Genomic DNA, 23,056 nt, shown 5'->3' with positions numbered 1-23,056 from the left:
TGGTACAGATATTCCCAAACATGTGACTGTGCTTTTTATTTAAAAGAATTTTAATTTCATCCAGAGCATTTTACAAGTCCACATTGTGGTAAACATATTTCTTTCTCCCTCTCTCCCTCTCTCCTCCTTTCCTCCTTCCCGTGCTTTCTCCCTTCCTCCCTTTCTCTCTCTCCCCCCTTTCTCTCTCTCCCATTCTCTCCTCTCTCCCCTCCCCCATCTCCCTCATTCTCTCTCTTCCCTCCTCCCCTCCTGCTTCAGTAAAGTTTCTAACAAAGATTAATTTCTCATGGATTGTAAAGAAATGATCTGTAGTGCCTCAGGAAGAAAGTAGTCTATTAAACCTAAATTTGGGAAATGAATTGTGTCTGAAATGTTTTTAACCATTTGGTGACAATATAGTAATTAAGTTTCCTGGAGTCATTGTGTAAGATTTAGATTATAAAATGTAGCTTAAGTTGTTATCAAAAAATATGAGTAAACCTGCTTAATTCTTATAGTTGCTATCAAAATAAAATTTAAACATGCTATAATGCAAAATATTATTATTCTAGGTATCGTTGAAATGTAAATACTGAAAATAAGTGCAAGACCTATAGTAAATCTATGCCTTCATATTTAAACTGTCATTTCCTTTTCATAGGTAATGTGGGTTGTTCTGTTTTTTAGGAATAGTTACATGGAACGTGTTACTTCTTAATATAGTTCTTTGACTCATATAAGCCCTTATTTTTCAGATTCCAGCTTCTGATTGTTTGTTTATGTTCTTTTTTAAAGATCTCATTAAATGTTAATAAGAAGCAAAAAATGAACTAAAAGTTTTTATTCCTACTTTGGTAGAAGAAATGTAATAGTATGTGAACTACTGAAAATCTTTTTTTTTTTTTGCCAGAGGAAGACATTCAGGGACTATTTTTGAGCTTCATTGTGTAAGCAAAACAAAATTACTTAAATGTGTTGGGGTGGGCTGGAGATGTGGCTCAAGCTGTAGTGCGCTCGCCTGGCATGCGTGCGGCCCGGGTTCGATCCTCAGCACCACATACAAACAAAGATGTTGTGTCCGCCGAAAACTAAAAAAACAATAAATAAAAAATTCTCTCTCTCTCTCTTTGAAAAAAAAAATTTCTAAAAAAAAAAATGTGTTGGGGTTTTATGTTCAGTTGGTTTTCATTGCAACTAAATATATGGGTTTTTTGGGAGGTTCGTTTACTTGGGCTTCTTGGAAGCTTGGAAGTAGTGGGAGGGGATTTGTTTTTATTCTCATTATTTAAAAATTATATAGAATCTTCTCTACTGTCATGTATAACTAAAAAGAACAAAACAAAAAAATTATATAGAATCTCAAACACATGTTAAAGATACTTGTTTACATAAACATTATTTGTTACAAGTCTTGTCTGGCAATTTAGGAGAAATGTTTTTGGGCTGTCTAGTTTTTTCTTGCATACTGTACTTCTGAAGCATGTCAACAAAATATGTTACTGCTTAACTCTTAGACATAAAACCACAAATAGATTTTATTTCAGCGAATTTGAGGTATTGGTGAGTTCTCCGATTATTTTTGTTTTATTTTTAAACTGGGTGGTGTTGGTTGTGAAGGGATAGCATTAGGAAATGCTTTATAAAGTATTAAAATAAAATATCTAAAATGGGAGTTAATCTAGTTTAGTGACATGGAATTATGTGCCTTTGTTAGTATAGGAGTTCCAATGTTGTGAATCACGCAAAGCTATTTACCTTCTTTAACCCTCAGCTTCTTCCTCTTAAAATGAAATGATGAGTGTACTTATTTCATAGGGTAATTGTGAATATTAAGGGCATTTGTGCACTAAGATGCTTAGGCAGTCTGGTACATAGAAAATGTTGCTGCTGTTATTGTTATTAAACAGGCTTGTTTTACTAAACACATATATCCTATCGTATTAATTCTGTGGTATAAATAGAGAAAAATAATAACATGTAGAAATAAATTAGAAATGTTTTAATTATGCCATTGTGTGAAATTTGACAATAATTAAAGTAAAATATTAAAAAATTCAGATAATATTTTTATCTGAATTTCTAATTCTTTATATAATACTAGCAGAAAAAATTATTTTTAGTTGACATCTAATCTAGTCTTATGGATTTTACCTTATTTTAGTAACAATGTGTCATATAACTTATCTTTCGATATTTAGTTATGAAAGAAGTGTTTGTTTTAGTAATTTGGTTAAAATCAGATGTTATGAATAATCTTCTGCAGTTACTTAGGAAAAAAGTTTTAAATTCAGACTAAGAGATTTTCTGTTGACCTCTTGTTTTATACTTAATTTCTCTTTTGTAATTATAAATCATATCTAATTTATGACTGATATTTTAAGAACAAAAAAAGTACAATTATATATGCTAGCAAAATGTCCTCTGTTTTCTAGCTTGTACTTTTTTATTTATTTATTTATTTTTTTATTGCCATACTAGTGTCTGTTGTGCTCCGCTGCCTTTCCCATCCTCCACCATCCCCCCTCCCCACCTCTCCCCTCCCCTCCCCTCCTCTCTCTCTACCCCCTCCACTGTATAACCCTGAGGGTCTCCTTCCATTTCCAAGCAATTTCCCTTCTCTCTCCCTTTCCCTCCCACCTCTCATCCCTGTTAAATGTTAATCTTCTTCTCATGCTCTTCGTCCCTACTCTGTTCTTAGTTATTCTCCTTATATCAAAGAAGACATTTGGCATTTGTTTTTTAGGGATTGGCTAGCTTCACTTAGCATAATCTGCTCTAATGCCATCCATTTCCCTGCAAATTCTATGATTTTGTCATTTTTTAATGCAGAGTAATACTCCATTGTGTATCTAGCTTGTACTTTAATAAATGATTTTTTCTTTTAAAATTTTTATTGGTACATTATCATTATGCATAATAGTGGAACTCATTGTGAAAAATTTGTACATGTTCATAACATGATTTCCTATATTTAAATCCCCAGTATCTTCCCTTTCCTCCTCACTCTCTCTGATTCCCTTCTTCTGCCCTACTGTCTGTCCCTTAGCCCCTTGATTCCCTTCTCCTACTCTGCTGGTCTCTTTCTAATTAAAGTTTTTTTGGGGGGCTATTAAACTTTTGTTTCGGGCTAGTAAACTTATTTTCTGCATGATTCAATACTGTTAGCATATTTTCTCCATTATGTATCAGATTGTAAAGAATAGCCAGAGTAGAGAGGTTTGTGGTTTACTTATTACTTTGTACATTTTTCTGGATTTCTTAACATGTATTTCTCTGAGAAAATTATTTTAAATAGAATATTTAGATCACTTTGTAAGTAATCCTTTAATAACTTTGTGTTTGTAGCCAAAGATAAAGGTCATCTTCCCCCCCCCCCCCCCCCTATACTGGAGATTGAACCCAGGGCCTCACACACTCTAGGCACATGCTCCACCACTGAGCTATGTCCCCAGCCTTTTTTAGTTTATTTTGAGACAGTCTCGCCATGTTGCTGAAGTTGGCCTTTAATGTTTGATCATCCTGCTTCAGCCTTCCAAGTAGCTGGGATTACAGGCTGGTATCATGCGAATGTACCACTGTGCCTGGCTCAAAGATAATCTTTAAAGAGAACTACTATTCAAAGAAAAGTCAAGTCTTCTAAATAAACAAATTTCTGAGGGTTTGTGCTACATATGTAAATTATAGGGCTCCCCCCCTCTTCAAATATCACTGGGCATTGGAAAGAAAAGACGAAGACCACTGAACAGACAAGAAAATGTGAATTAAAGCTTTTGTACTTTGCTAAGTACATAGGGCTATAAGGACTAATAAACTTATTTTCTGATTTCTTGGTTCACATGACATGTTAGAAGAAGCAAGTTAGTAGAAGGGGATGGAGAGAGGCTGAAGTAATGAAAGCAGAAAAAAATGCATAGCCTACCCTAAAGGAGGAGCTGTAACTATACTGAGCAAAGCCAGACACAACAGAATAAGATCAGTAAATATAGGGACAAACCATCTTTTATTTTAATAGTGTTCAAGGACATCATATTATTTGCTTAATATTGTACTATAGTACAGTGCTACAATTGTATGAGTAGTTGATCTTGATTCATTAAGATTATGTTTATGCTATTCAGAGCTTAGACATAAAAATCTTAGAAGCATACTCACTAAGTGAAGTGAAATAGCTTTGGAAAACAAATCTTCCCTTACAACAGTATCAAGAAAAATGGTATTTTATTGAGAAAGTAAATAAGTGTTCATATATGGAAATAAACATGGCAATATTTTTTCTTTCTAGCAGAAGTGAAATTTCTGTTTGAAAGTGAACAATTACATTTTAATATCTCTAATTAATGATTGAATACTCTGACAAGCCATGCAACCCATGCCTCAGTTTCCTTAATTGTAAAGCAGGAATCATAACTCTCCGCCTGTCTCACAGTTAACTGTCAGACTGTAATGGGCTTAGAAGTGTGAGAGTGCTTTGTAAATTGTGCGTTCATTATGTAACCTAAATGCTGATCATTTCAGGAAGCTTCCCTTTTCAAATATGTCACTTTAAATATATATTCTCTAGTAATCCAATGTTAGGTGAATCTCCTGAAAAATAAATAGAAAATTGTATTTGAATACACTTTTCTAAGAGAAGGTTAATAATTTTTATTCCATTCACAAAGGATTAAAAGGATTAGGAATTACCTATGAAAGTAAGTAATCCTTATGCTGTACTTTTTAGGAATTGTTTTCTGTATGTGTGTAGTAGACTCCAAAGTATTATTTAGTTTCTAGAAAGCATTTTGTCTGCCTAACTGTATGGCTGCTGGTATTGTGGAAAATATTAGTAAGGATATGCAAATTGTCTTTAACTCAAAATACAGCTAATAATATTGTTGTTATTTGCAGTTGTCAAAAAGCAGAGAAGTCTGGGGCTGGGGCTGTGGCTCAGTGGTAGAGTGCTCTCCCAGCATGCATGAGGCACTGGGTTCAATCATCAGCACCACAAATTTTAAAATAACGATATTCTGTCTACCTAAAACTAAAAAAATAAATATTAAAGAAAAAGCAAAGAAGTCTTAAAACTGTTTGCACAGATGGAAATTATTTTAATTCGGAATTGATGTTTAGAAGTTGTGCAATAGATTCTGATTGTTCCTTAGCCTCCCAGAAAATGGTATTTCCACATTTCTTTAATAGAACAAAATCTTTTCATGTTGATGTTAGCATTGTTCTTGGCTGGCATGGAAAGTAAGAAAGAGGAAATATGTTTAGATAAAATGGATTTCATGGCTAGACTAAAACATTTATTTCAGAATTTTTTGTTTTGTAAAACCATTTGAATGTTTGTTTCTTTTTATGGTAATTTCATTCCTAAGTAATTGTTTACACCTTGATGAATATTTCAGTGTATTCCAGAATATTTGCAAATGTCTTTTATTTTTCTGAGGTGCATAATATATTTGTTTCATACTTTGGCCATTTTTCTTAAAAATTTAATTTCTCGCTAGCAGTTTTCCTATCTGTTTGAGATTCAAGCATACTTTTTTCCCCCATGGTTTTCCCAGATGTATTCCTTTTTTCCCCCATAATCTACACTTCCCATCAAAAAGAGTTCTCTTGAGTAGTTTCTTCTAAATTTTTAACTTATTAAGAGCATTTGAGCTCTCCCAGGAACCTAGGCATAGCATTACATTTCTATCAGAAAGTAGCTTGTAACCTATGAATCCTTTCAATAATTAGTCAGCTATGTGATTGAAGTGGTTTTAGATAAAGCATCTTTATCTCTACATATTTTTAGTCAGAATCTTCCAGTTTTTGAGATAGAATTTGGACATCCCTTACCTCCTTCTTCACCAGTTTCACTGTTTAATGCATCTGCCTTTAATACTTTTCTATTGCCATTCAAAGATTAAAGCCATCTTATAGTATTTTATTTTAATATCCTATATAAAAATAAATAATTGCACTAAAATAATTCAGCATGGAACATGTAGAATTTTCTATAATTGATTGGGATAATTGGGAAGTAACACTTGAAGCGGGAAATGTGGGTTGTGCAATTAACTTTTGTTGTGATCTTCAGCAGAAGTCAAACCTCTGCTGTCATAATATCTGAGGATAGTTGTACCTTGACAATGAATTACTCGTGGGCTTAAACCTTATTGATTGTATCACTTATACTGAAAAAATAAAAAAAAAATTGAACTATCTGAAGATCCCTCTTAGTAATGATCATAAACTGGTCTTTTATACTCATTTTGACACAAATAAATGATTAGAATGCCAAAACTGTTGCAATTTTGAAAAATACTTTTTGAAAATAATATATATAACTATGTTCTTAAAAGTATTTGATAAATCTTGAATTTCATGGTTTTTGAATCTCTTGAATGTAATTTTTCCCCTTTTGTACACTGACATAAAGTTTAGTTGTACTTAGATCATCGGCTTTTCATCATTTGCTTTTTATGTTACTATTGTCAACTAATTAACTTCATCCTTCTTTGCCAGAAGATGCTGGAATTTATGCAGTTTCAAAATGTCAACTTCAGAATCAGTTTTTAAAGTATTTTCTCCCTTCCCTTTCGTGCCATGATTCAAAGATTAAAAACAATCCAACGAACAAACAAAAACCAGCTTATTTTCTTTCTCCTATAAAGTAAAGCGATTTAAAAAGTGTTTTTTACACTTGTGTAAGGAAATTTTCATCAAGTTTGGTTGTATCTTATATGACTATAGCAAATTATTTTAATGTTTAAAGATCACCTGATCCCAATTGGACCCTGTTTGAAATAGAGAGCACATTTAAGTAGCACATTTCCAGGGGGCATGGTTTAGTCATATTTACTGTGTCTGTAAATGATGGTTTGGCATTTTCTGGCAATGGTGTGATTCTAGCTATTTTTAAAACAGTTGCCACAGTAAACATTTTCAAAGTTTTTCTTACACATTAACATCTTGAATGTTACAAAGGACAGTTTGGGCAATAATTGTAACTTTTCTTTGATACATTTTTCAATGAATGCTTAAAGTTTCACCTTGAGTGTGGTCAGGCCCATTAAGGAATAAATGATGTTGCGTTGCTATTTTGCAAATAAAATATGAATGGTGTGTTAGTGGCAAAAAAAAAAAAAAAAAAAAAAAGATTTCTAAAAAAACCAAAGAACTTTTTGACTAAGCATAGGCACTCTCATAGTTTTTTGTTTTTTCTTCACCCCCCCTCCCCCCGTACTATGGAATAACTAGCTTTGATTTGATTACACCATTACGTTTTTAGTAGAAGGAAGATAATAAAACTGTCTCCTACTTCCCTTCTTCCTATTGTCAGTATTCAGTGATCACATGCTGCTTTTCCCAAGTCCTTCTGAATAGTTCTAGTATATTTTATAGATTAAATTATGTCCTATAAATTGTGTCTGGGAAAGTTTTACTTTGCCATTTTGCTTAAAACAAAATAGAGGGACTGTTGAAAATTTCATAATAAAGTTAGATTGACCTATAAATAATAGTTTATTATAAGCAATGACTTATAAGTAATAGCATAATTGTCACAACTGTAGAGAAATCTTCAGTGTAATATTTTATGAAAGAAGACTTGACTTGAGTTTTTAAATAATGGTATAAATTCTGTTACCTGACTTAACTGCATTTCCTCCCTCAGCTGGCTTGTTTTCTTATTGGCTTTTTTTTTGTTGTTTTGTTTGTTTGTTTCATCTTTCATCCAGTGACTGCCCTGCCAACATGTTTTCTTCTTTGTAATGATGTGGATTGCATTTTCATTTCATTGAGGTCCTGGTTGTCAGGAATTGGCGAAGTAGGCAATGTGCTTTATAGATTGTGATAACAATATGGCAGCCTTGACTTTCTAGATCAGCACTGTTGGATGCAACTTTCTATGATGAGGGCAATGTTCTGTCTGCATTGTCTAATAATGGTAGCCACTGGCTACATGACACTACTGAATACTTGAAGTATTGTTCACAAATGTGAGGAACTGAATTTTTAAAACTAAGTTAATTTAAATTTAAATAGCCACATATGTCTAGTGGTTACCATATTGGAAAGTTCAGCTCAAGATGACCAGATTTAATCAGCATCTTTTTTTTTTTTTTAATTGACCATATGTGATTTTTGTTTACATGAACTTTAATCCCACAAATAACAGCCTTTTCATAGTTAAATGAATTTTTAGGTTTGGGAGAAATGTTTCTGTACTAACTTCTTTTGTCTTTATTTATACTTGGCATCAAAATACCCTTTGTCAAAGATCAAAATGATTCCCCAAATATTTAGATTACTAGGGAACAATAGTTATTTTATATTAAAATGGAGAAAAATAATTTTATTTGTTTTGAATACCCTAGTTGGTCAATTAATATGATTTTGTAAAATTTATATTATTCTACTATGCCATTGTTGCATGCTTGGTTTAGTTTGTACTTTCTTGCTTCTAGATTAAATTATTAGTTTCTGTTCTTGGCATTTTGCTGATACTTGCTTCCTAATGTTGGTGGAACTAGGGCCAGGGCCATAGAGGTTTTGAATAAAGTTTGATAGTAACAGAATACTTTATAGTGAAGATATATTTATGCTTTCTTGAATATTTAACAAACTAGCTGTGTAATCTCAGTCATTGTTTTCACAAGCTTGCTGCCTTACTCATTGGCATCTTCAGAGAAGTACAGAGGAACTCCAACTTAATTATGGTTCAGTTTATAACTGTTTAACTTTTACAATCGTGCAAAAGTGATATGCATTCAGTAGAATCATACTTCAAATTTTGAATTTCAATCACTTCCCCAGGGTTTGAAAATGTGATATGATATTCTTTTTCACGTTGGATAGCAGCTGGGAGCCACAGCTCCTAATCAGCCATATGATCGCAAGGTGAAGCAACCTGTCAATACTGTACATTATACTCTTTGTTAAACTATGATGTTTGGTAGGTTAGATGTATTAAATGCATTTTTGACCCATGGTATTTTCAATTTATGATTTTTTTTGAAATGTAACCCTATTATAAGTCAAGGAGCATCTGTTACTCTTAGTTGCTTTTATTATTCTCATGAGAGTAAAATCTAATGCCCATTCCCATTAATAGAAACTAACAAACACTAAAAGAGCTGACTTAATTAAAGGGAGAGTAGAGGAACATAGACAAAAATAAATGAGACTTTCAGGAAAAGATTTAAAGCAACATAGATCTCACAGTAGGAAATTGAAGTTGAAGAGAAATGGTGAGGTCAGATAATAGATCAAAACATTTTTCAAAACAAATTAACTCTTTTTATTTTTTTATTGACTGCTGGATATGATACACTAATTGTATAGATAGAAACAGTTTCGAGTAAGCAGACAAGTTCTCTAGAAGTGGGAAGTCAAGGGAAAGATAGGGTCAGCTGCTATTTACATCTCTGACCTAGGCTCCTATTTGACCTAAGTCTGTCTTGATGCAGCAGCACAGGCCAGCGAGGAGGCAGTGTCATTTCGCCGTGAACGCAGCACATTTAGGCGCCAGGCAGTACGGCGCCGGCACAATGCAGGGAGTAACCCTACCCCTCCTACCTTGCTCATCGGATCACCCCTAAGGTATGGTATTTTAAAATTCCACCAAGTTAGCATGCATGAAACAGATCTTCTAACCTGTTCTGTCGGAACCAAGAAAGCACTTGAAGAGCTTTGCTTTTCTTTCTGTTTCTCTTCTATACATTTCAGCTCTTAGGCTTTCTCTGCATGTAACTATGAGCCTGTTGCATTATGCATGCCTTATGTTGTACTGTTTTTTTAAAAAAAATGATCAGATTGGTTTTGTCAAGTTTAAATCGCAAAATCACTTTTAGAAATGTGAATAGTAGATCTTAAATTAGCATTCCCTCTTTTTTATATTTCAAATTAATACTATTAATACATCTTTTCCCAATATCTGGATAGTGTTTAATAAGAAAAATTATGAGACCTAATGATGAGCTTGTTGAGAAATAACAGATAACTGACCTCAGTTTAAGTCAGTTTGTTTCATCTCACTAAAATATATTGTTTTACATTGTGTAAAATTGAGTGGTTTTTATTTTACAATCACCAGAACCTAATAAATAACAACTAAAATATTTATGTAAGTATGGTCAATTGGATATCCTTATCTCTATGTATATTTATATTTAATTTCTCAACCCCAATAACATATTAAACATTTTTTTCAATATTTCCAAATAAGAAAACATCCATTCATAATATTGGGGTTATTTTCCATTAAAATTTCAATAAGTGTTTTCTTCTTAATTATCTCAAATCTAATGAGTTCATGTCTCAAATTAGAAATTTAACAATTTGTGGGGAACTATGGTGTACACCTGTAATCTCAGCAGTTTGGGAGGTCAAGGCAGAAGGATCTCAAGTTTGAGGTCAAACTCAGCAACTTAGAGAGACCCTTTCTCAAATTAAAAAGTGAAAAGGGCTAAGGACATGTAGTTTAGTGGTAAAGCACTCCTGGATTCAATTTCCAGTACTGGGGGGAAAAATGTAACAATCCATTCAAAACGCTATGCTTTATTTTAAAAAGACAAATATGGACATAATTACATATATACGTTTATCAATCTCTCTGTCCAAAAGCACAATTTACAAATTACTTTCTTTTCACATTTTAAAGAAGGAAGAACATTTGATAGATGAGAAGAGATAAGCCCTTCCTTTTTAAATTTTTTTTTTGAGTAGCAAAATCTTATTTCTTTAAAATGTTTCATTTTGTAAAGTCCCTTGAGATTTAAGATTTGATTCTTTTTCTAGATTTATTAGAGCAAGAAGCTTCATCTCTCATAGATCATGATCCTAATTCCTTTAACAGTAGATAAATTAAAAAAAAAAAATATATATATATATATATATATATATATATATATATATATATATATTTTTTTTTTTTTTTTAGTTGTACACAATACCTTTATTTTGTTTATTTATTTTTATATGGTCCTGAGGATCGAACCCAGGGCCTCGTATGTGCTAGGCGAGTGCTCTACTGCTGAGCCACAACCCCAGCCCAATAGTAGATAAATTTATAAAAACTTGTTATTGGCTAAACCAACATTTAAAATATAGAAGTGGGAAGGCAACCAATTTAAAAAGAAATATTTATTCTAGGAACCTTTGCTTTTTGTGAGCACCCCACTTCTATTTCCTCTTACCTTCTTTTCTTCCTGAGAGAACTTTTCCTTCTGCTAGTGAATTTTGGGCCTAGCCTCAACATGCAGAAAGAGGTGAGCATTTTCTTAATTTTTTAAAAAAGATTTGTTTCTTAACCTTTCAAAAAGCCCCTTAAATAATACTGCCATTGATAACTTCTTTGCCTTGTTACTCACACCATGTTTCTATTTCTTAAACATTTAATTAACCTTCTGTAAGACTAAAAATTCTTTCATTCTTTGCTACAAATGAACCTGCTGAAACTCATCAAACAAATGCAGACAAATTAGTTTTTTCCCGTGCCTGGTGGAATATTAGATTTACCGTTACAACTCCAAACATTCACATAATATTTTCCCAAGGCTTTAAATATATTAACCACATCTAGGGTATGGCATAGAACTTCTAAAGACATCATACTAGAATTTTTGGAAAGTAATCTTATACTTGTCAGCATGTATAATTTTTGTAGTTCCAGGATATTTTCAATACAAAGGTTGCATATATATCGTAAATAAGCTGGCTTTACTCTTCCTCATGAGTGAAGTGAAATAAAATTTAACGGAGAGGAATTAGGAAAAAGTACCAACTTATTAAAATCATCTTTTGTAATCATAAAAATATTAAAGGGAAGTATTGTTATTTTTTTTGGTATAAGCTCTCAAATAATAATCTCATCTTTAAATAAATATAGGATGGCATGGTCATTTCAAAGATGGCAAACTTATTTGCCAAAAAGGGATAGAATATATGTGTCAATACTTTCATTACAATTACTATATAAATACTAGTAAAATTTACTACACTAATCTCTCTTATCTGTAGGGAAAATGTTCCTCCAGTGGATACCTGAATCATCAGATGGTACTAAACCCTGTGTATATCAACAATACAAATATATTTATGATAAAGTTTCTCAGTTCACCACAGTAAGAAATTGCTGCCAAACTGGGTTCAGTGTTACATGACTTTAATCTGAGCGATGCAGATGCAGGCCAATGCAGGAGGATTGCGAATTCAAGGCCACCCTTAGCAACTTAATGAGACCCGTCTCCAATTTTAAAACAAAGGGCTGGGTATATTCAGTGGTAGAGCACCCTTGTATTTAACCCACAGTACCACCAAGAAAGGAAGAAAGAAAGAAAGAAATTAATGATAACATAATAAACTAGGAATGATAACAATATATGTTATTATAAAAGGTATTTAAAACTTAAAAATTGTTTATTTCTGGAATCATGGTTCTCTAGAACTGCGGGGGACCGCAGGGAGTAGTGGGTAGGGTGGTGGGAGCACGGCGCGCGCGCGCGCGCGCACACACACACACACACACCCACACCCACCCCACACTTTAGATAAAGGGAGACTACTATAATTTATTTTAAACTTCAATGAATAGTTTCTAATGAGCCATCCAAAAAGCAATGTGGTAAAATCTGTTTACATGGTTTGGGAGTGAATCATGAATTTTCTCACAAACAGAATTTGCATTTTTAAATAATGCTTATTAGAATAAACTCCTCCAGAACTATTTTTATAGCTTTTATAAAAAATTAGCCTATATGTAGGTTTTAGAGATCCTTGCCAATTGTTCCTAGTCAGTAGAGCTAAAAACAAAGGCAAATATTTAAAAATATTAGAAGACAAATATTAATAATTCTGTATTTATCAACCTAAATGTTACTTTTTAAAATATAAGACTGAAAGATCAGTGGCAAAAAATAAGATCACAATTATATTTGAGAGTTCATTGTTAGAAATTTATGAAGGTTGTTTTGTGCTCAGAAAAGAATTAATCAGATACTTGTGTATTACATTGAAGATATTCTTTTCTCTGGAATCTGGAGATTGAGAGGAATTATGGAGTCACACTCTTAGAGTTTACATTTTTATTTAGACAACACATACAAAACTAATTGACAGTACAAGAAAGGATGTGCTAACTATCACTTCAGTGCTACAGAAGAAGAAAGAACAAGACCAATTATTCTTCATTTAAACTGGAAATGTTAATTAGCATGATTGTGTACCAGTGATACTAGTGGTAGCCAATAATTAAACACTTAAATTTCTACCTTTTGCTATGTTGTAAAGTAGTTGCTACCTTTTTTCAAATGGCTAGTTTTATTATATAATTGGAACTGTAAAGAAGATACATTTATGCCAGTTACTAGTTTGAAATGAAATGCAACCCATCAGGATTATGTTTTTTTGACAATTTTTGCAAAAGTGACAGACTTTTTCTTGTTGAAGGGTTTTAAAAATAGAAACGCAAGGGAAATAAATATTTTATTACTATCTTTTAAACTCAATATTTATTATCTCATAGAATTTGTCATTTCTTTTACTTCTTTATTCTGGAGTTGATAAAAATCAACTGCCTGATATTTTGAAAACATTTTATAAACTTGGTTATACATTGTACATCTGGGTTCAAGATTCAAATATTCTCAAATGTACTTATATAGAAATACATCTAACTGTACTAACCATCTGTGCTTATGATTATATGAAAAATTACTAGAAAAACTTGTTGAGTACAATTTCCATAAAATTTGGCTCTTTTGAATCTAAAAGGACACAGTACTTAAACTACTTAGATATTTTTCCTTGCTATTTTTCTCTTGTGAAACTTGTTCAGCTTGGTAAGGTTTGTGAATAAGTTTAGATAGCTTTTGAGGAAGAGTATCAGATGCATTATATATGTATGGAAGATAAAAACTTATCTCCAGATCATGTCTTGATTTATATGTATTATATGAAGTTTCTAGTCCAAACAAGTTATTACATAAATCCTTTTGTAGTTATGGCTTAGTTATGCCAGGAAGGATTTATAAGTCAAAATTTTGCAGATTTGATTTTTCTTATATGTTGTGTGCATTCTTATTTGTGCTTAGAACATGTACCCTTCAGTGATGCTAAAACAAGCCTGAAATGTGAATGTTGCTAGTCAATATAACTTTCTGTGATGGTAGAAATATTCTGTAATCTGCACTGTCCAATGTAGTAGACACTAATTACTAACTACTGCCCACTTTGTTAGCCACTGGCTATGTTATGTGATCATTGAGCAATTGAAATATGGTTTGTATTACTGAGAAAATTAAATTTTAATTAATTTAAATAGTTCCTGACTATTTCAGACAATGCAGTTCCAGAATATTCTGTTGATATAGCCACAGACTAAAATATTTTTAATTAACCTTTTATTTCATGGTCCATCTGTAGTAGATAAGTTTGTTTTATAGGCATCAGAGAAACTATTATGTTGAATTTAAGGGATTAGAGAGAACTTGGTATTCATTAAAAATAACAAAGTAAGGCTATCCTGAATAGCATTCTTTTTGTTCTAGAGGTCTAATAATTTTAGAAGCAGACTCTTGGGATTGTTCAAAGTCAGCTCAGATTAACGGAATACAGTGTTTCATTGAAGAATAAGCAGTATTTCATTGAGAATAATCTAATAATTATAATTAAAATGTTTTCATGAATTTCATCAGTTTAAATTTGTTTAGATATTATATGAGCCTTAAAATTCACATTATCTAAATAAATTTATAAAAATATAAGAATGATATAGAAAATTTTATAAATAATTTTAATAACTTTATACTAAATACTAAATATTGTAACAAAAACCTTTATGGAATTTAGAAAAGATAGAACATCCCATGAAATTACAGGTTTCCAAAATATATTTTCTAAAATGATGGGTCCTAGTTAATGAGACTACAAAACAGATTAAAAAGGAAATAACAATTTGTTCAGGGAACATAATCTTTAACTACCTCCTTAAATACTAACCATGTTATTTCAGAAATATGTAGGCTTTTTATAGGTAATATTTTATATTTATTCTGCTTCTGTCAATATTCTGATGGTCATTTGTGTTTCACTTGTTTGAATGAGTTTTTCCTGTTCTCTTCCACTAGTTTGTGATTTTTTTTTTTTATTCAGAATTGTTGTCTTGGTTGCATTTGTTAAGATTCTTTGGTTTTCAAGTGCATAGAGACTTTGTTTTATAAAATTGAGACCCCAGAATGTTTTAAAGAAAATTTTAGAATTGTTTGAGATTATAAATAAAAGTGCATGTTTAACTGACACATATGGTGAATGTGCTCACAACTCTGTTGCTTTTTGTTTCCCTTACACTAGAATTTATTTGACTTGAAGTAGAAGAAAGTTGCAGATTGAGCAATTTACATATATATTAAATGTTCAGTGCATTAATCACTACAAATCAAACTGATAAGGACCAGAACATTTAAGTTGGCAGTGTCATCTCTATATTTTACAAAGTTGGTTCTTTCTTAGGTTACATTGAAAAGTGTCTTTTTGAAATCAGTTTTCTATATTGATTTCATTCTAGCTATTTTCTCTTTTCTTCCCTGTAATGTCTCCCCAATCCATGTTTTCTCCTAGCCTTCAAGATGGTCAGCAAGGCCAGCAGTCCACAGCCCAGGTCAAAGTCCAGTCCCGCCCCCCTTCCCAGGCTGCAGTGCTCAGTGCTAGTGCCTCATTGCTGGTGAGAAATGGGAGTGTCCACTTAGAAGCATCACATGACAATGCATCTGCTGTAGGCGGTAGCAGTTTGCAAGATGAACTTGGTATGCAGGCCTTATGTAATCTTGGTTATACAAAACTTTAATGCAGCAGATAATGGATGATGATTGCACTTCTTTCTTGAGATAGCTTCATTTTGGAACTATGCATAAGAGCACCATGTTTGCCCAGTGTGTAAGGAAAATTTAAGTTTTTTGCTTTTTTGTTGTCTGTTTCTACTTCTTACTCTGTGTTTTATTTTGAGCATGTCCATTATTAGTAGGTAGTTAATGTATTAATAAGTTTATACTTTAGTATTCTCTTAAAAATTATTTTGACAGTTTTTCCCAAGCATTTGTACTATATGAGAATTTTTTTTTTAATTGTTTAGGCCTGGTGTGGTGGGGTTCACCTATAATTCCAGCAACTTGGGAGGTTGAGGCAGAAGGATCTCAACTTTGAGGCCAATGTAAGCAACTTAGTGAGACCCTGTCTCAAAACAAAAAATAAAAAGGGTTGAGGATGTAGCTCAATGGTAAAGTGCCCCTGGGGTCAATCCCCAGCACACCTCCCCCTACAAAAAATACCCTTTGATTTCTTTGAATATGCTATATATAGGAAAGGCAAAAGTGCTTTCTAATGGTCAGTTACTAAAAAATATCTCTTTGAGGTATTCTACATTTTACAATGTCCAACATTTTTAATAGAATTTATTATAGTTCTAAATACAATACTCTGAGGATATCATGGCTCTATATTAATATCAGATAATAACTGGATAAAGTATATCCCTTTTTCCTGTTTACATATCTATAAATGTACACATAAATTATTAAATAATTAATTCTCAGAGTCGTATAATTGAAAACCTTGCCAATACATTAGCCATTCAAATATCTGCTTTATGCCTTTAAATAAGGGTAAAATTTTATACTGATTTGATTTCTGTTTCTCTATATTGATTTCATTTTTATTTCTCTATATTGAGCTGTAGATTCCAGCTTTGTTGTGCTCAGAATGCAGATTAGTTATTAAGAAACACACACTTGTGATTTTGCTTATTTGTGTTATAGCTGCTTTTCACTTATAAAAATGACATCTAATTGATGCTTTAGTTGGAAGGATATGTGGTGTAAAGTACCAAAATTAGAATTCAATAAAGCTTCTTACGCTATCTGTCCATTGGCTCCTTTTCTATTTTGTAAAAATCATTAATCATTAGGTACAGAGATATTAATAGATATGTAAATGTACATATTGATGAAAATGATTATCTTTAACAAATCTTGAAAATGGACATCTAAGATTTATAACATTAGAGTGAGTGAGTTTAGATAAAATAACAAATCATTGGAATACTTTAATTTTAAACTTGGAATGCTTTTGGTTCTAGGTTTGTAATTTGGAGAGGTAAGAAAATCTCTAAGGAGAGTGCTTAAGAGAGAATTAGACGTCAGTTTTGCTACTTAATTTAGTTGCAGGTGAAACTTTTTAGTTGCAAATATTTAGTTTATCATTCATGTGATAATATCTTTGTTCATCATCAGTTAACCTAGTGTCCAGATGGACAGAAGGCTTGTGAATATGAAACTTCAGATGCCAGCTCATTGTCTGCTGGCTTCATGGATTAGAGAGAACTTAGTATTCATTAAAAATAACAAAGTAAGGCCATCCTGAGTAGCATTCTTTTGGTGGATTGGTTAAAGTAAAAGGCTTCATGTTGATCCACTTCAGATTTTTTGACTTTTTCAGATAAAGCATAAAACAGTTGATGATTTTCCTCAATGAAAATTCTTAGTTTTCTTTTAAAAAATCAGTGAAGCATGCCTTAATTAAAAACTTTCATTTTTAAAGTCATATGCAGATTATTGGAAATACATACCTATGAACTGTCTTACCATTCTGATGATAAAGCCTCCTGGGTGGAGGTACTTTTAGCATTTTCTGGTAGACACTCAGGATAGTCTCTGGGAATTTGAATTTTTCCCTTTACGTTAACTGCGGTTTTTTGTTTTGTTTTTTTTTTTAAGTTGTCAATGGACCTTAATATTATTTATTTATACACGGTGCTGAGATTCAAACCCAGGGCCTCACACGTGCCTGGCAAGCGCTCTACCATTGAGCCACAACCTCAGCCCCTTAACTGCCTTTTGATAGCTAGTTCTTGGCTTGTAATACTTGAATGCTGCCACATTGAATGCTTAGTAATAATTAGCACAAAACAATGAAGGGAAAGTGAATACCTGTTCCACAGTACATAAAGTTGTCCCCTCAAAATTCTGAAAATGAACTGCAACTGACTTAAAAAGAACTGCTAGGGAAACTGGAATATTTTTGTGGCATGGTTTAGTTTTTTATGTGATTTTAATTAACAATAGTAAGATAATTTTGTATAAGTGGATTTGGGTACTGTATATTCAGATATGTTAAAGTTAGCCATGATGTTTCTTAAAAATAAGGGATATCTATAAGGGATTGTTTCCTTCCCAGTTTAGCTGCTTTATTAAAAAAAATTCACATGTGCAGTTTTCACATGTGAAAATATATACATATACATAAGACATTTATATATAACAATATATACACTATATACATATACACATACTCACATCTGTTCAGCAGGCATAATTGTTAATCAAAATTACTTTTAGAAACTGAATAATAAGTGGTATAATAAAAAAAAAACCCTTTCCTATAGGCTTTATTTCCATGAAAACCAAGTTTAAAAAAAAAAAAAAAAAGCTTGAATGGAAGTGATGGCTTGAATGACAATTATTTTGAAGAAAACATTTTTTAAAAAGAAATTTCTATCAGAATTACCTCTCTTTCAATGCTATATGTTGTTTTTTTAAAGATCACATCTTAAAGTTTGATTTAATTTCATTCTGATCATTTTTTATTGGATTTGCTTCTTGCACTTGGTTTTATGCTACTTTGTGAATTAAAATGTAATAATACTAAGTAAAACAAATTGTAGTTTAGTTCCAAGATTACACTACAGGAGAGACTGAAATCAGGTAGTCTTGAAATTCTATTTTATATTTGCTGAGCTTTTTCTATAAAATTTAGCAATTGCTTCTCAATTTTTATGTTAATCTCTGTTTCCTCTTATAAATTAAGACTTAACATGTAGATGCAATGATGAAAAATACTTTCATAGTTGATAATAACCCTGAATATGTAACATATCTCAAAGGGAATGTTCTATATAAGATCAGGTAGAAAAGAAAAATTGGCCTGTGTGTGTATGAAATTACTGGTGATCATTGCTGAGGATATATGTGTTGAAAAGCATATACAAAATTATTTCAACTCTATTTGGAAAAATTAAAAATTACTCTTACAATATAGACAGGAAACAAGCACATGTCAGTTTTATATATATGTACATATAAAATATGTAAACATGAGTAGTATTTCTCTGATTAAGACTTTTTAAAATTTGGTTAATGTTTTAGGTGTTTAAAAATTGTTGCATGAGCCGGGCACAGTGGCACACTTTTGTAATCCCAGGAAATTGGGAGGCTGAGCCAGGATTGCAAGTTTGAGACCAGCCTCATCAATTTAGTGAGGCCCTAAGCAAGTTAATGAGATCCCATCTAGAGAAGAAAAAAGAGAAAAATAAAGGAGGGCTGGAGATGTGGCTCAGTGGCAAAGCGCCCCCCCCCCACCCCCCACTTAAATCCTCAGTGTGTGTGTGTGTATTTGCTTGAATTGGTTTTTCTGAGGCTCTTTTTTCCCCTCATCTTTTTATTTTATTTTTTTCCTGAGGCTCTTTTGTTTGTTTCATTACTGAAAGATTGACAAAGAAGGTATTCTTTGAAATAATCTGCTTTACTACAGAGTTTATTAACTTGAAAATGTAGTTAGCTGTAGGGGAAGACTCCCAGGAAATCTCGCAACACCTTGTTGCCCTTCTTATTCAGCTGCTTATTTTTGGTTTTGTTTTTTCTTTGTACTGGGAGTTGAGCCCAGGCTCACTTAACCACTGAGCCACATTCCCAGCTCTTTTTATTTTTGATTTTGAGACAGGATCTTGCCAAGTTACCTAGGGCCTTGCTAAGTTGCTGAGGCCAATCTCAAACTTGTGATCTTCCTGCCTCAGTCTCCTGTGTTGCTGGGATTTCAGATGTGTGCCCAAATTGGTGTTTGGTTTTTAGTAGAAAGATACTAAAATATTTAAAATATATTTTTTGGAGAAAGTGCAACTCATGGTATGTAAATGAAAGTTAACTGTTCATTTTTATTGAAACAGTAAAAGTGCTTTATTGTATCTAGAAGGAGGAATTATATATAGGGGATGTATTGTACTTACACTTCCTTTTGATAGAATTATGATGTGCTATTAATCCCATCCTTAGAACAGAAATAGAAGTCTACAAATATCAAGAGATACATTGAAAAATTAAGTCATCATAATCTCATCACTCAGATAGCCACTATTAATATTTTGTGATTTTTTTCTTCTAGTTTATTTTTTTAATATTTATTGTTGACACAATACCTTTATTTTATTTATTTATTTTTATGTTGTGCTGAGGATCAAATCCAGGACCTCGCATGTGCTAGGTGAGCTCACTACCACTGAGCCACAACACCAGCCCCTCTTCTAGTTTTTTAATGTACGTATGTATGTAATTTTCTAAAATAGAGTTGTAGTCATTTTATGTGACATTGTGCTACTGTATGAGTTTTGTACCTTTTTTCACTTGTTTTTAAATAGGTATATGATATTTTGTCACTTAGATCTATATGAAAAACAGTACAGTGTAGAGAACTCTATGGAACCAGACTTCTGAATTTCAAATCCAGTGCTCTGCCACTTACACTAGCTATTTGACGTTGGACAAGTTTTCTCTCCCCCATGTATTTTTTCTTTAAGTCTTTGGTAATGTATACATGTATGTGACTTTTCCCCATAGTTTTCTCATTTGTCAATTGGGGCAATAATAGTGCTTACTTCATAGGTTTATTGTGAAGATTATATCTGTTAAAACATGTAAAGTAATATAACAGTGCTGGCAATAGTAAGTTTATCAGATGAATGATCATTGCTATTGCTAATAATGATAAAATATTATTATATCATGGTTTATTTAACTAGTATAACTAAGGTTATGGTTAGTCTTTGAGATGTTTACTGATAATTCCTTTTGTGCTGAAGGTTCTTTATGTAATCTTTATATGTAGCTGTGATTAATTCCTTAGGATAAATATGTTGAAGTTGAATTGTCAGTCAAGGAGAATAAACATTGGGTTTTGATGTATGCTCTTGTTAATTGCTTTATGGAAAGCTCATACCAGTTTATACTTTATCTGGCAGGGTTTAGAAGTGTCTGTTTTATCCCCACAAATGTAAGTTTAAAATAAACCTAGATAATTTTAATTTTATCTGCCCAATATTAATTCCCTGCATAATGCTTAGAAGTTTATAATTGTTCCTATAGGAAGACTATAGAATATTATTTTAAATAGTTTTGAAAACTTGAATTGTGGTAGGAATTTTAGAGAAGACTGGTTGAGATATCTTATTTGTCTCTTGCTAGTATATTCTAAAGAATTCATTGAAGCTAAACTTGATTGCTTTCTAACATTAAGCATTCTTAAGATCATAAATTAAAGTTTATTAATATGCATTTGTTGAAATATAGATAAGGTTCTTTATCACATAGAAATATACATAGAGACACCCTTGCCCTGACATCAGTGGCTAAAATTAAAGTTTATATTTCACTCATAACAATCTAATGAGATCCATTTCTTTTAGATGAGTTGACTCTTGTTATCTTCCACTTGTGCCTGGGCTGATTCAGAGCAACTGCTGTGGTTGCTGAAATTTCCCAGCAAACTGAAGGGAGGGTGATAGTGGAGGGGGTAGGGGGACAAGGACAGGGGTGTGGGGTTGGGGGGAGTAAGAAAATGTGAAGGTCATTTAGGCTTTATCTTTTATTCTTGACTTGGAAAATGTGCCTTTCAGTTTCTTCTACTTCCCATTTGCCTGTACATAATCACTAGGTAACTTCCAGCTGCGAGAGATTGGGAAGGACCTCTAACTACATGGACATGGGCTTAGCTGCAATTCAGTTAGGGGAAGGTCCTATTATTAAAACGAATAAGGAGAAGGTAGATAGATACTGAAGGTCAGTTATCAGTCTTTGGCATAATAAGATGATAGGAATTTCACTTCAATAAAATGAAGATCATTGACCTACTAGAAAAGTTGATAGTTCAAAGAAAAGAAATGCAAGACACCTACAATCATGGGCCACAACCTCAATCTTACTCATAATTTTTAAAATTGGAAATTAAAAGCAGGATTAAGATTGTTTTTCATCTGTTGAAAGTGTAGTGGTGTCCATTGTTGCAAAGGGTTTGGAGAAATAGGCAGTTAAATGACAGAATATTTTTGTAGGTCAAATAAATTATGGACCAAAAATGCCCATATCTTTTTAAAAAATATTTTATTTTTTAGTTATAGTTGGACACAATACCCTTATTTTATTTATTTATTTTTATGTGGTGCTGAGGATCAAACCCAGGGCCTCAAATGTGCTAGGCAAGCACTCTACTGGTGAGCCACAACCCCAGCCCCCAAAATGCCCATGTCTTTAATCCACAAATTTTGCAAACCTGCAAATTTAAATGCATATGGATATTCATTGTAGTACTTTTCCTAATTTTGAAAAGCTGTAAAAAATGCTAAGGATCCATTTCTAGAGAACTACTTAAAGAAATGATATACATAAAGTAATGATTTACAACTCATAATAATTGATAATATAATATTCAGAATTTAATGCCTCTGTATTATGGACATTAAAAGTAAGGGTTATTTAGTAATGAAAAAAACAGAAATTGTAGAAAAATGTAAGGAGAACAATCCATTTGTCTTGTTTAGTATAACACAATATGCTCTTGGCAGTGACTAACCCTGGGAGTAGGAAATTTCATTTTATATAGTACTTTAATCTTCTGATGAGTAGTACTTTTTAAATGAAATACCAGAAAAAACAAATACCAATAGCATTCTCCAAAATCCTGATTCTTATCTGGTGAGAATTCCACAGGCTGAATGCTGTTTCATGCTCCTTCCACTTAGACTCTCACCTGACTAGTCTTTTTATACTCTTTTTTTTCCATCAGTTTTGGGGATATACATTTCATTCGTTTAACATGTACAATTCAATGTGTTTTATCAGCTGTGTACACTTATGAAATACCACAATCAAGATGCAGAATAGTTCTCTTACCTTTGAAAGATTCTTGGTGCCCACTGCAGTCCACATCTCCTCTGCCTCTAGTTGTAGGCAACTACTTATCTGTTCTTGGTTCTTACAATTTTACCTCTTCTAGAAGTTGACATGAATATAGT

General features: G+C 32.3%; 1 protein-coding gene across 6 annotated transcripts in view; it reads left to right on the top strand.

Moving 5' to 3' along the window:
- The window catches only part of Pcnx1 (pecanex 1), a 151,135-nt gene that overhangs the window by 52,526 nt on the left and 75,553 nt on the right, over positions 1 to 23,056 (top strand). For 3 of the 6 annotated variants that reach the window (XM_071607711.1, XM_071607709.1, XM_071607713.1), the window contains 2 exons: positions 9,417 to 9,549; positions 15,565 to 15,749. The exons of 2 other annotated variants lie outside the window; for them this stretch is intronic. In XM_071607711.1, coding sequence (XP_071463812.1) covers positions 9,417 to 9,549; positions 15,565 to 15,749 — 318 coding nt within the window. The remainder of the gene's footprint in view (positions 1 to 9,416; positions 9,550 to 15,564; positions 15,750 to 23,056) is intronic. One more of the 6 variants, XM_071607710.1, reaches the window with a different exon arrangement.

Source organism: Marmota flaviventris, chromosome 2 (assembly GCF_047511675.1).
Source record: "Marmota flaviventris isolate mMarFla1 chromosome 2, mMarFla1.hap1, whole genome shotgun sequence".
NCBI lineage: Eukaryota > Metazoa > Chordata > Mammalia > Rodentia > Sciuridae > Marmota > Marmota flaviventris.
The sequence above is the reverse complement of the archived record's forward strand: the minus strand, read 5'-3'. Positions and strand labels throughout refer to the sequence as shown.